Source organism: Sorex fumeus, unplaced genomic scaffold (assembly GCF_029834395.1).
Source record: "Sorex fumeus unplaced genomic scaffold, SorFum_2.1 ptg000123l, whole genome shotgun sequence".
Lineage (NCBI taxonomy): Eukaryota > Metazoa > Chordata > Mammalia > Eulipotyphla > Soricidae > Sorex > Sorex fumeus.
In genome coordinates, this window is record NW_026606180.1 from 6972791 (window position 1) to 6983745 (window position 10955).

At 61.2% G+C, this 10955-nt stretch overlaps 1 protein-coding gene across 2 annotated transcripts; it reads right to left on the bottom strand.

Annotated features, from left to right (window-relative positions):
- Positions 1-1782: 1782 nt before the first annotated feature.
- Positions 1783-9573, bottom strand: TBRG4 (transforming growth factor beta regulator 4). Of its 2 annotated transcripts, none has more exons than XM_056137287.1 (11): positions 9431-9573; positions 7724-8188; positions 4831-5154; positions 4167-4338; positions 3852-4009; positions 3625-3735; positions 3170-3314; positions 2774-3019; positions 2484-2595; positions 2284-2398; positions 1783-2019 (listed from the first exon to the last, which is right to left on the bottom strand). In XM_056137287.1, exons 2-11 carry the CDS (start codon positions 8135-8137, stop codon positions 1918-1920), a joined length of 1899 nt encoding a protein of 632 aa, XP_055993262.1. In that variant the 5' UTR covers positions 8138-8188; positions 9431-9573; the 3' UTR covers positions 1783-1917. The 2 variants fall into 2 exon arrangements, with proteins under 2 accessions (XP_055993262.1, XP_055993263.1); XM_056137288.1 differs by having other exon boundaries at positions 7724-8240; positions 9431-9563.
- Positions 9574-10955: the final 1382 nt, after the last annotated feature.

The following is a 10955-nucleotide window of genomic DNA, read 5'->3' on the forward strand; positions in this document are numbered from 1 at the left end:
TGACGACACCCGCTCCAAGCTGCACAGAAACCAGTTCCCTTATTAGAGCAGATCCTCACGTGGATCGCACAGAACAAGCACATCCGATAAAGGCAGGCCCGATAAACTGTCCTTCAGATAGACTCTCGGAGCTCAGAAAAAAAGTACAATTAGGATGTGGGCGAATGCCACAGTGAAAGGACCCGTTAGGGATGTTCAACACCACTAGCCTTCAGGAAGCATGGATGCATAGCACCAGTGCAAACGGCCAAGGGGAGGACTCTGGAAGTTCGGTGATCTGTTCAGAAACACACTCCATGGGCTGGAGCCAGAGTACAGTGGGAGGTGTTGGCCTTGCACTGGGCTGATCCGGGTTCACCCCTGCCCTCCCATAGGCTGCCCCGAGCCCACCAGGGCTATTGGCAGGCTGCTAGTGGGCCCTGCGCACCACTGGGTGTGACCCAAAGGTCAACCAAACCAAGGCCCAAACCAAAATAGAAACACGTAAATTCCACACAAGCCAGCGGCTGCAGCTCTGTATTATAGTAGAGAATGGAGTTAGGGCCACACAAGCACCCCACTTGGGGCTGAATCACCCATGTGATGGCAACAAGGGCAGCGACCTGGGTGTAGGGTCACGGGCGAAGAGCGCCTGTCCTTACAGACCTGCTCAGGGATACCTCCAGGCTGCAGGTGGCCACTGGCCCTGAAGGGCAGCGTGAGGGGCCTGGTGCTGTGGCATGTCCTGACCCTCAGCTTCCACAATCTGAAGGAACACTGCCCCCTGCAGTCTAGGAGACACCGCAGATGGGCAAGTGGGCGGCGAGGCACAGGCCCAGACCTGAAGTCCCCGAGAGCTGTAAGGGGGATGAAAGGTGGAGAGTTTTGCACGGCTGTGCAGGGCCCTGGACCCTGGGGGCGGCAAGTGGGGGGACACTGGTTTCATTCTTGGCATCTCTCAGGCCACTTGGAGTACAAAGCACACTCCTCCGACAGCACTTGGGGGCCAGAGAGCTGCAGTGGGAAAGCACCGCCTTTGCACCTGCTGACCTGGGTTCGAGCCCCAGGCCTGCTCAGAGGGGCCCCGAGCCATCGCTGGGTGTGTCCCCCAAACCAAACCAAAGTATTAAAGCAACATTACCTCATTCAAGTCAGAACAAAAACCAAAGTCTGAGCAGAAGAGCATCTGCGCTTCCTCCGTGGCATCCAAGCGTGCGCCCTGGCCCAGCTGCCCGGGCCAGTTGCCCCTGTGGGAGCCACCCGGGCAGGAGCCTCAGCAGCTGGGGAACCTGGACAGCCCCCCGCCCCAAGGTAAAGACCAGTGTGTGCCAGCCACCTGGCTCTTTGCAACTCTCCAGCCTCGAGCCACTGTGACTGGACATGTCCAGTATGGGGGCTGAGAGTCGCCCATCTCCTCTTGACTCAACCCTTCTCCTGGGTGGTCTCTGTGGGAGACCTGAGAGGGCGATGCTGCGGCAGAGCAGGACTCTGGCAGGCTAGGCCCCTGTGGGCAGCAGGGTCGCGGGCAGCTCCTGGTCTTACAAGCCCAGCCCCCTCGCCCACGCCACTCCCCAAGGCCAGGATGGGGAGGGCAGTGGCGCTGCGAGCACCAGGCCAGGTGTGGGGGCCACTGCCACAAGAACAGAGCCCCCCCCCCCCCGTGGCAACAGAGCGCGGGGGCAGATGGGGGGCCGGAAGGGACACGCTGGCGACCCTTGGCTTCCAGAGGCACCGGCCCCTAGACCCTGTATGCCAGAGCTGACGAGCTGACGGTGAGGTGGTGACAGAGCCGGGGGCAGCCTCCTGGTGTCGAAACCCAAAACGACAGATTTAATACCCCCAAGAGGGCCTGGGACGGCAGCCGTGCACCCACCAAGGTCCTGTACCCCGGCTCGTCCTCAGAGGCCCTCATGCCTGCCAGGGCCTCCACAGGGCAGGTCACTTGGCCAGGTCCTCGGCCACAGCTTTGCGAATCTTGTCCTTGAGGTAGGCGCCTTTCTGCCATTCCGACTTCAGTTCCAGCCACTCGTAGAAGGGGACCTGCGGGAGGGGACAGTGGGTCAGACGGGAGGGACACTGGCTCTGGCTGTGCTGTGCAGGGAGGCTGAGGGCAGGACCGAGACCGCGAGGAGCCTCTACTCAGGCACACGGGGCGGCAGGGAGCAGGGCTCAGGCTCCTGGGGACAGACCTTAGCAGAGCTGCAGGCAGGCTACATGGGGGCGCCCTGAGCAGGCGGAGGGCCCAACACACAGGGGTGACCGACTCACACTGACCACAGCGCACAGGACTGTCCCTGGACTTACATCGACCACTAGGAAGCCTGCGGCCAGCACGTGGCGCCGGGCCAGCACGAAGCGCCCCAGCAGGTCTTTGCTGCGGCTGTTGAAGTTGGGGAACTCCCAGCGCAGGAAGGCCAGCCTGGATGGGGACAAGGGTGCTGTGTGCTGGCTGCTCTTCCAGCCTGAAGAGCCGGAGTGCAGCCCCGGGAACCGCTCCCGCCTACCTCTTGGCCCCAGAGGGCAGTGGCTGGCTTCCAGCAGGCTGGGCGAGGTGCGGGGCCACGAAATCCCTCAGGGCCAGGAAGTGACCCTCGGAGTCCAGAAGCGCCTCAGCATCTGGAGAGGGTGTGAGGGGGGGGCAGCTCTGGGAGATCCCCCCACTGCAGAAGCCAAGGGAGACAGGAAGCCCCAGGGGACAGATGGCAGAGACCCCCCCAGGAATGGACAGTCACGGCAGACGTGGGTCGGCACTGGGCGCTTGGAGCGGAAGGCAAGTGGGGAAGGGCGTCCTTACCCAGGACCCAGCCGTACTGCGTGGGCACCGTAAAGCTGCCCCGATCGGAGGCCCCCAGCAGCCCCCTGAGGGTCTCCTGCAGCTCCTTCTGCAAAGGGGTCATCTTTGGCTCGGGGGCCGAGGGCGGGGGCAGCAGGGCTGAGGCGGGCAGCCGGGGGCCTGTGTACTCGGGCAGCTCCAGCTGGGCAGTGGCGTTGATGTGCAGCAGCTTCTGGAAGGTGCTCTGGTCCTTCGGTGACCGGGCCCCTGGGGAGATGAGGGACAGAGGTGCACTGGGGTTCCAGGCCAGCCAGCCCGCCCCCCCAGGCCCCCTGACGGCCAGTGGCTGTCAGTGCACCATGTCCCGACTGGACTGCGGGGCCGAGGCATCGGGCAGGAGCCGTGGCCCGGGCTCACCTAGAAACCGGCTGTGCAGCTCTGGCCGGAGCACCTGCTGCAGCTCCGCGGCCCGCGCCTGCTGCAGCACACACAGTGCCCACACCACGTCCACCTGCAGGGCTGCGTCCAGCTCGGCCAGCTCCGGCCCCAACTTCTCATGGACCTGAGCAGGGTGGAGGAAACAGGGTCTGCTCGGAGCCGGCAGCTATGAAGTCTCCCGACGGAAGGTTCCAGAACCCCCCACCTCGGGGCAACGTGGGCAGCAAAAGGAGGCGCGTGGCACCAGGTCCCACTCGGCCCACCCGCTCCTATTCATGGCCAGAGGAAACCGAGCAGCAAGCCCTGAAGCAGAGGACGCGGTCATGTGAGGGCACGTGCAGAGCGGCTGCCCGCCCACTGGACCTCTGGGGAGCCCATGGAGGCAGTGACGGCAGCAGGAGAGGAGCCCAGGGGCCAGGGCTGCCCCTCCCTACCAGGCTGAAGAACTTGTCCCCCTGCTCCGGGTGGAAGTTGAGACGGGCAAAGGCCAACAACACGTTGCACAGGTGAGGCACAGAGACGTCCTGGGCTCTGCTGAGCAGGTGCTGGGGGCAGGTGAGGCAGGAGGGTGAGGGCCGCAGGGAACCCCGGGCTGTTCGCCGGCAGCTTCCCCCCGGGCGGTGAGAGCGGAGCGCAGGCCCCCACCCCGTCCCGGGCTCACCTGCGTGAAGGCCTCAAACAGGGGCAGGTTGAGCCACTTGAGGAAGGCAAAGGACTTGGCGCAACGGGCCACCTCGCTGGTTGTGAGGCTGGGCACGCAGGGAAGCAGGTCGGCAGCCAGGCGCTGGAACACCTGAGTCTGGTGGAAGCCGAGTTTGCCTTTGGGAGAGGGGGCGAGGGTGCTCTGGTGAGGGTCAGAGGTCCCCTGGTGGTTCACCCTGGCCTCTCGGTGTCTGTGACCACACTCATCCCCCAGGCCCAGGCCCGTGGGTCATTGCTGCCGCGGCAGCCCTTGGGGCCGGCTCCCTGGGCTCACCGTAGGCGTAGGCCAGGTCCAGGAGAACGCTCTTAGAGAGGGTGAAGGGCTTCTGGACCAGGTGGTAAGAGATGGCCCGCAGCAAGGGGACCGAGCGCCGGTTCTGAGTGGCCAGTGTCACAAGCACCTTCCGCAGCTCTTCGGGGCCAAACTGCTCCACCAGTTCCAGGCACTGTCAACCACAGCCGGCAGCTATCAGCCGGTGGCCCAGGGCCCGGGGGTCCCTGCAGTGCGGCCCCTGCGAGACAGCAACTGGGCCTGAGCTCCCTGGGCCCAGGTCCGTCTGCAGGGCCTGCCCCACCCACCCCCACCCTGGGCCTGGATCCAGAGCCCCACAGCCAACACCCCCAGGCAGAGGAGGGCCCGGGTCCCGAGCACAGGCCATCGTGCGAGGGTGGCACCAATGGCCCGAGGGCCACGCAGCATCTCTCAGGAAAGCACCGGAGAGAAGTGGGCGTGGGGCCTGTCCACCACTCCAAGGCTGTGTGAGCAAAGCGAGTGCCGCCCTCCCGCACTCGCCTCAGGGAGCCCAGGCACAGCTGTCCCCACGTGGCCACCGAGTGTGGGGACCACGGCCCAGGACGCCCACGCCACCTCCTCCCCAGGGGCACACCCAGGCCAGAGCCTGAGCCAGGGCATGGGCGGAGGGCAGCCCTGTCACTACCTTGTCCTCCAGGCGGGTCATCAGCGACTCCGACAGGTGCCCCGTCTTCATCATGATGGCGACCAGCGTGCGCCCGTCCTCGATCTCCGCCCAGCGCCGCTCCAGGTGCACAAGCAGCTCGGTGAGCAGCTCCTGGGAGTCCCTGCCCTGCATGTGGCCGGCACTGGACTCGGCCAGGAAGGCCAGGTGCTTGTACTTCAGCCTGCGCAGGCGCCAGCGCACCTCCTGCTCCACCGAGCGCAGCTCCCGGGAGGCCGCGGGCAGCGGCAGCGTGTAGAGGCTGCGGAGCAGCTTCACCAGGGTTCCGTGCCAGACGGCGGTGACCTGAAGGGAGAGGGGGTCACCCGGGTGCTGCTGGAGAAGCCAGGGCCAGCTCCCGCCACTCGAAGGCTACAACTTTCTTTTGGCTTTTTTGGGTCACACCCGGCGACGCACAGGGGTTCCTCCTGGCTCTGCACTCAGGAATTACCCCCCGGCGGTGCTCAGGGGACCATATGGGATGCTGGGAATCGAACCCGGGTCGGCTGCATGCAAGGCAAACGCCCTACCCGCTGTGCTATTGCTCCAGCCCCCAGGCTAGAACTTTCTAAGGGGCCATGCGTTGGAGCTCTTCTCCCCGCCTCCGTCCCAGCCTGTTTTCTGGGCGCTTGTTTCAGTAAGCCCGAGTTCTTCGCTGCTACCTGCAAGCAAGAACTGAGTGGCATTCTTGAGTCCTCAGCACCAGCTGGGCTACAGCGGCTGCAAGCACTCAGGTTTCTGACCTGCGCCACCGGACACAACACCAAGTCAAGACCAAAGAGTGACCAGAGTCAAGGACCAGTTAGGCTTTGGTTGGGGTGCGGGAAGGGGGCACCAGGAAACAGACCCAGACCTCCTGTATGCCAAGCACGTGCCCGGACTTCTGCACAGTCTCTCCACTTCTGCCACCTGTGGCATTTGGGGGGTGGCACCCATGCAGCTGTGCTGTGCTAATCGTCTCGGTGACAGTTGTCAGCACTTGGGGGAACCCTATGTGGCGCTGGGGATCAAGCCTAGGTCAGTCACTTGCCAATTAAGCTTTTCAGGCCAGTTTCATCAATCAGCGTCACCTCTGCTCGCATCATTGACAACGTTCAGTCACTGAAATCTTTCTTTCCAGGAAGAGACAGTAAAGCCACATCTGCTCCAGTCCTGTGTCCACCAGCAGTGTGGAAACGTGAGGCTTCACAGCCACGCACATAAGCACGACCGTGCCTGGGCACGGGACGGCAATGCATGTTGGGGGGGAGGGGGGAGGAATGCCCATGATACAGGGGTTAAAGGACATCGTGCTGTCAACAGGCCCGAGTCACCCTAACACCTGGGGAACGAGAGGCTGGCTCCCTGCTGGCACCAACAGCTCCTGTGAGGTGCCAGACACCCGCGGGGTCACCACCCCACTCCACACCTGCTCGTTCTCAGCAGTGGAACCTGCACCTGGCAGCTGAAACCAACCCTGAGCTCGACCCTAGGAAAGCCCCGGCCAGGCTCTGGTCTCCAATTAGGGGCAGCCCTGCAGTGCCCCAGCGCTATTCTCTGGCCACCGGTCACCACTCCGTTAGCAGCTCCTCACCCAGACCCCACCCTCATGGTGCGTCCTGAGTTCTGGGTCAGCTTTCTGTGCCACCCCTGTAGAACTAAGAGATCACTTCTAGCAGGGCTCCGGGGATCAAACCCAGGTCGGCTGCCTGCAGGTTAAGCGGCCCACCCACTGTACCATCCCTCCAGCGACTCTGGGTCTTGTGAACTGTTTAGTGAGTGCTCAGGGCTTCTGCTGGTGATGTGCTTGCTCCTGCCAGAACCTGGGGACCACGTGTTGCCAGGGACCAAGCCTTCCCCCTTGCCCCCTCCGCAAAGCATATGTTCACCCCTCTGAACTCTCCCTCCTGCCAAGAAGACTCAGAAAGCGTGATTGCTCTTTATATTGTAAATGTTTTACTACCATGTAGCTTGCCAGACTTTGCTGTGTGGGCGAGATACTCTCGGTAGCTTGCGAGGCTCTCTGAGAGGGGTGGAAGAATTGAACCCGGGTCTGCCGGGCTGGCTGCGTGCAAGGAAAACGCCCTACCGCTGTGCTATCACTCCAACCCAAGCTACCTGTGACGTACTTGATATGCCAAACACAGTAACAACAAGTCTCACAATGGAGACATTACTGGGTCCATTTGAGCAAATTGATGAACAAGGACAGTGCTACTGATTTCTCCTTTAATACTGGATTAGGAAACTTGCTTCCACTGTAGGTACAGAATATTTCACAAACAACCAGCAAAGTGGCCTTAGGACAAAGAGACCAAAGCAGGGCTATCTTTTCAAGCTATACGTCCACAAAGACAACTGTCCGGTGACCTGACGGTCACATGCTTAACAAAAGTTCCATGGTAACACTGCCCTTCCTGCCTGTGAATTTAGTGCTTTCTGTGTATTACACGATCTCAGGGAAACAATGCACTCACGCTGCAATTCTTTTTTTTACTTTTTGGGTCACTCCCGGCGATGCTCAGGGGACCATATGGGATGCTGGGAATCGAACCCGGGTTGGCTGTGTGCAACACCCTACCCACTGTGCTATTGCTCCAGCCCCCATGCTGCAATTTTAAGGCACTCATGGAATGCACCCGTGGCTGAGATTAGGACCCTTTCCTCCTCCTTGACAGGGGCCAAGCCTGGCTTCCCCAGTGTCGGGGCGGGGGAGGGGGGAGGGTCTTCATGGCAGAGCAGCGTTCAAGACCCCAGTGTGCCTTGGACCCCGTGAAGGGGATCCTTCTGTTCCAAGTTCTGAACCTGCCCTACCCACCCCCAGTCCCAGAGATCCTTCTAGGTCTCCCTGGCTAGGTCTCCCTTCTAGGCCCTCCTGACTCCAGCATGCGCCCACCTGGCTGTTGGCGAGCTGGAGCAGCTGCTGAAAGCGGGCGTCCTGTATGAGCACGGCTTTGTCCTCTGGCTTCTCGGACAGCAAGCGCGAGATCTGGATGAGCATGAGGGCTGCATGGTTCTGGTGCAGGCAGTGGCCGGCACCCAGCAGGGCCAGAATGTCCTCCGGCCGAGTGGCCTTCTCAATGAGCTGGTCCACCTCCTGACGCTCCGGATACGGAGTAAACACTTGCTCCCTCTCCACAAGTTCTGACAAGGGTCCTGGGAAGTTGGAAGTGGCTGTCGTGGCCGAGGAAGCAAGGGTTTTATGGGCCACCCCGACTAGTCTCAGCGGGCCGGCGGGAGAGACGACTGGTGCTAGACGGCAGACTTCTCTCAGGAGACACGAGCATCGCTTCATCAGCTGTGCTGCCATGACAGTTCCGGGTGGCAGGGAAGCCAATCTCCCACGAGTGATTCAAAAGCCCTGGCGAGAAAGAGAAGGGGACAGTGCAAGGGGCAGTTCCTGACGCTCCAACCTAAGGAAATGGAATGAAATGGAATCACAGCATCACTTCCAAAACCATGCCCCACCTCTCCAGGCTAATAACCTGCACACATGCAATCTGCGTTCTTCTATGTTTGCTTTTTTGGGTCACACCTGGCAATGCTCAGGGGTTACTCCTGGCTCGGCACTCAGGAATTGTTCCTGCCGGTGCTCAGGGGGCAATGTGGGATGCCGGGGCTCGAAGCTGGGTTGGCCGCAGACAAGTCAGAAGCCCTTCCCACTGTACAATCGCTTTGGCTCTGTTTTGTTTTGGCCCAGCAGTGCTCAGGGGTTACTGCTGGCTCTACACTCCTCAGGAATCACACCTACTTGGACTCAGGGGACCATGTAGGATGTCAGGTATCGAACCCGGGTCGGCAACGTGCAAGGTAAGTGCCTTACCTGCTGTACTACTGCTTGGGCCCCAAAATCTTAATCTGAGTTTAAGAGGGAGCAAAGGGCTAGTTCACAGGACTGGGGCACATGCTTTGCATGCTGCAGCTCTGTACAGTCCCCCAAGACTGCTGGGCGACACCCCCAAACACAGAGCCAAGTGTTCCCGGGCACTGCCAGGCAAGACCTTCCCCCCCTTCCTTCCACCCCCAAATGAAATGACTGGCTAGGTCTAAGCATGGGCCTCAGGGGTGCAGCCTTGCACGGGTGAACCCCTGAACGCGACCCGATTCTGACCCCCACCCCAGCTGGCATACAGACCACCGACTCGAATCTTTAAAAGGAGATTGTTCCTGGTGCACTGAATTCCGACTCCGCAACTTACGGGAACGGGCTTTAACACCAAGCCCGGTCACATCACCGACTCTAAGCGACCTGGACCGGTCACTAGCCAGGTTCCAAGGCAGCCCCCAACCTCCCTCCTCGCGCTGGCCCGGCCGCTGGGCACGGGCAGCTCCACCCCTCGAACACGCGCCGCGCCGCAGTGACGGCGGCCCGGGCCTGGCTCCCCGCGGGGCGCGGGCAGGGCGCGACGCTGGGCGGGCCGAGGTTGGCTCTGCGGGGCCCGGCCCGGCCGGAGCAGGTCCCCGGCCGTGGGGACGAGCACAGCCCAGGGCTCGGGTCGCGGGGGCGGGCTCGGCCCGGCCCTGGACAGCTCCGGCGGGGCCCGGCCCTCGGACAGCTCCGCGGGGCTCCGGCGGCCGGAAGTGCGGCGCCAGACGGACCCACCTGCACGGCGGCTCGGCCGCGCGCCCCTCCCGGCTCGGTGCCCGCGAGGCCCACGCCGAGCTGCTCCTCGTCCCGCGGCGGCGACTACGGGGCCCCGCGGCCGCTGTCACGGCCGCTGACCTCCATGTGCCCCCGCGCCGTCCCGGCCCACGCGGCGCGGCGCGCTCCTGACGTCACTTGGAGCGACGCCGGAAGCGGGGCAGGAGCCGGCCGGAAATCCCCGCCCCTGGCTGCCCAGGACGCCATCATTGGTGAGGGCGCCAGGCCGGAAGTGACGGTCGCTCCCCTTCATTTTTGTTGAGGGCACTAGTGACCTACTAGGAAGTGGATGGGCGGCGGGGAAGCGGCAGTTCAGGGAGGAGGAGGTGGAGGAGGAAGAGGAGGAGGAGGGAGAAGGAGGAGGAGAAGGAGGAGGAGGAGAAGAAAAAGGAGGAGGAGGAGAAGGAGGAGGAGGAAGGAGGAGGGGAGAAGGAGGAGGAGGAGGGAGGAGGGGAGAAGGAGGAGGAGGAGAAGAAAAAGGAGGAGGAGGAGGGAGAAGGAGGAGAAGGAGGAAGAAGGAGGAGGAGGGGAGAAGGAGGAGGAGGAGGGAGAAGGAGGAGGAGAGGGAGGAGGAGAAGAAAAAGGAGGAGGAGGAGGGAGGAGGAGGAGAAGGAGGAGGAGGAGGAGGAGGAGGAAGAAGGAGGAGGGGCAGGGGAGGAGGAGGAGGAGGAGGAGGAGGATTTCCTAAGAATTGTCATTTGAGTATAAAATAACCCAGGTACAGGGGCTAGAGAGATAGCACAGCAGGTAGGGTGTTTGCCTTGCACACAGCTGGGGTTCGATTCCCAGCATCCCATGTGGTCCCCTGAGCACCGCCAGGAGTAACCACTGTGCATCGCCAGGTGTGACCCAAAAAGAAAAAAAAAATAACCCAGGTGCAGAGTAAAACACTTCAAACAAAACCTCTGATTAATGTTCCTTACGGTACAACGTTTTTATTTCCATGGAATTAATAATTGCCTTCTAAAGCTTAAGATATTTCACTCAATGGGTGTATGCACATGCTTTGTTCATGGGAGGCTGAATTTTATTCCTGAAACCAAATGGTCCCCAGCACATCATCTGGGAACAGCCCCCAGGCACAGAACCAGGAGTAGCCCCTGAACGCTGATCACCTCAGGATGTGAGCACCCCACCACCACCACCACCAAGAAAGAATTAAAGATTTCTTGTACTTATCATGAATTTGCTTCAAATCCTCTCTAGTTGTCTAAGTCTACCAATGTGTTTGCACATATGAGACAGGGCATCAGCTAAGCTTACTGAGAGTCTCTCCTAAGCCTTCTGACCTCCAGGGTGGCTTATCCCTGGCTGTACATTGGACAAAAGTGTCATCTTGGAATCTCCCTTTACTGCTGTGTTTCTTTTATTTCTCATCTATGTTCCCTTACCCTTTGTACTATGTACTATTTCTTGATTTATGCCCCTTTTCTGGTAACATATTCATGGCAGAGAGACTCAGCTGGTGTCACAAGAAGATGTCTTT

Excerpts from the sequence above, each read along its gene's own strand:
- TBRG4 (XM_056137287.1), bottom strand. The coding sequence starts at position 8,137 with ATGGCAGCACAGCTGATGAAGCGATGCTCGTGTCTCCTGAGAGAAGTC. Across the intron at positions 4,010-4,166 it reads GGACCTGGCCTACGCCTACG|GCAAACTCGGCTTCCACCAG; the intron begins GTGAGCCCAGGG and ends CCTCTCCCAAAG. Across the intron at positions 3,020-3,169 it reads GCTGCACAGCCGGTTTCTAG|GGGCCCGGTCACCGAAGGAC; the intron begins GTGAGCCCGGGC and ends TCATCTCCCCAG.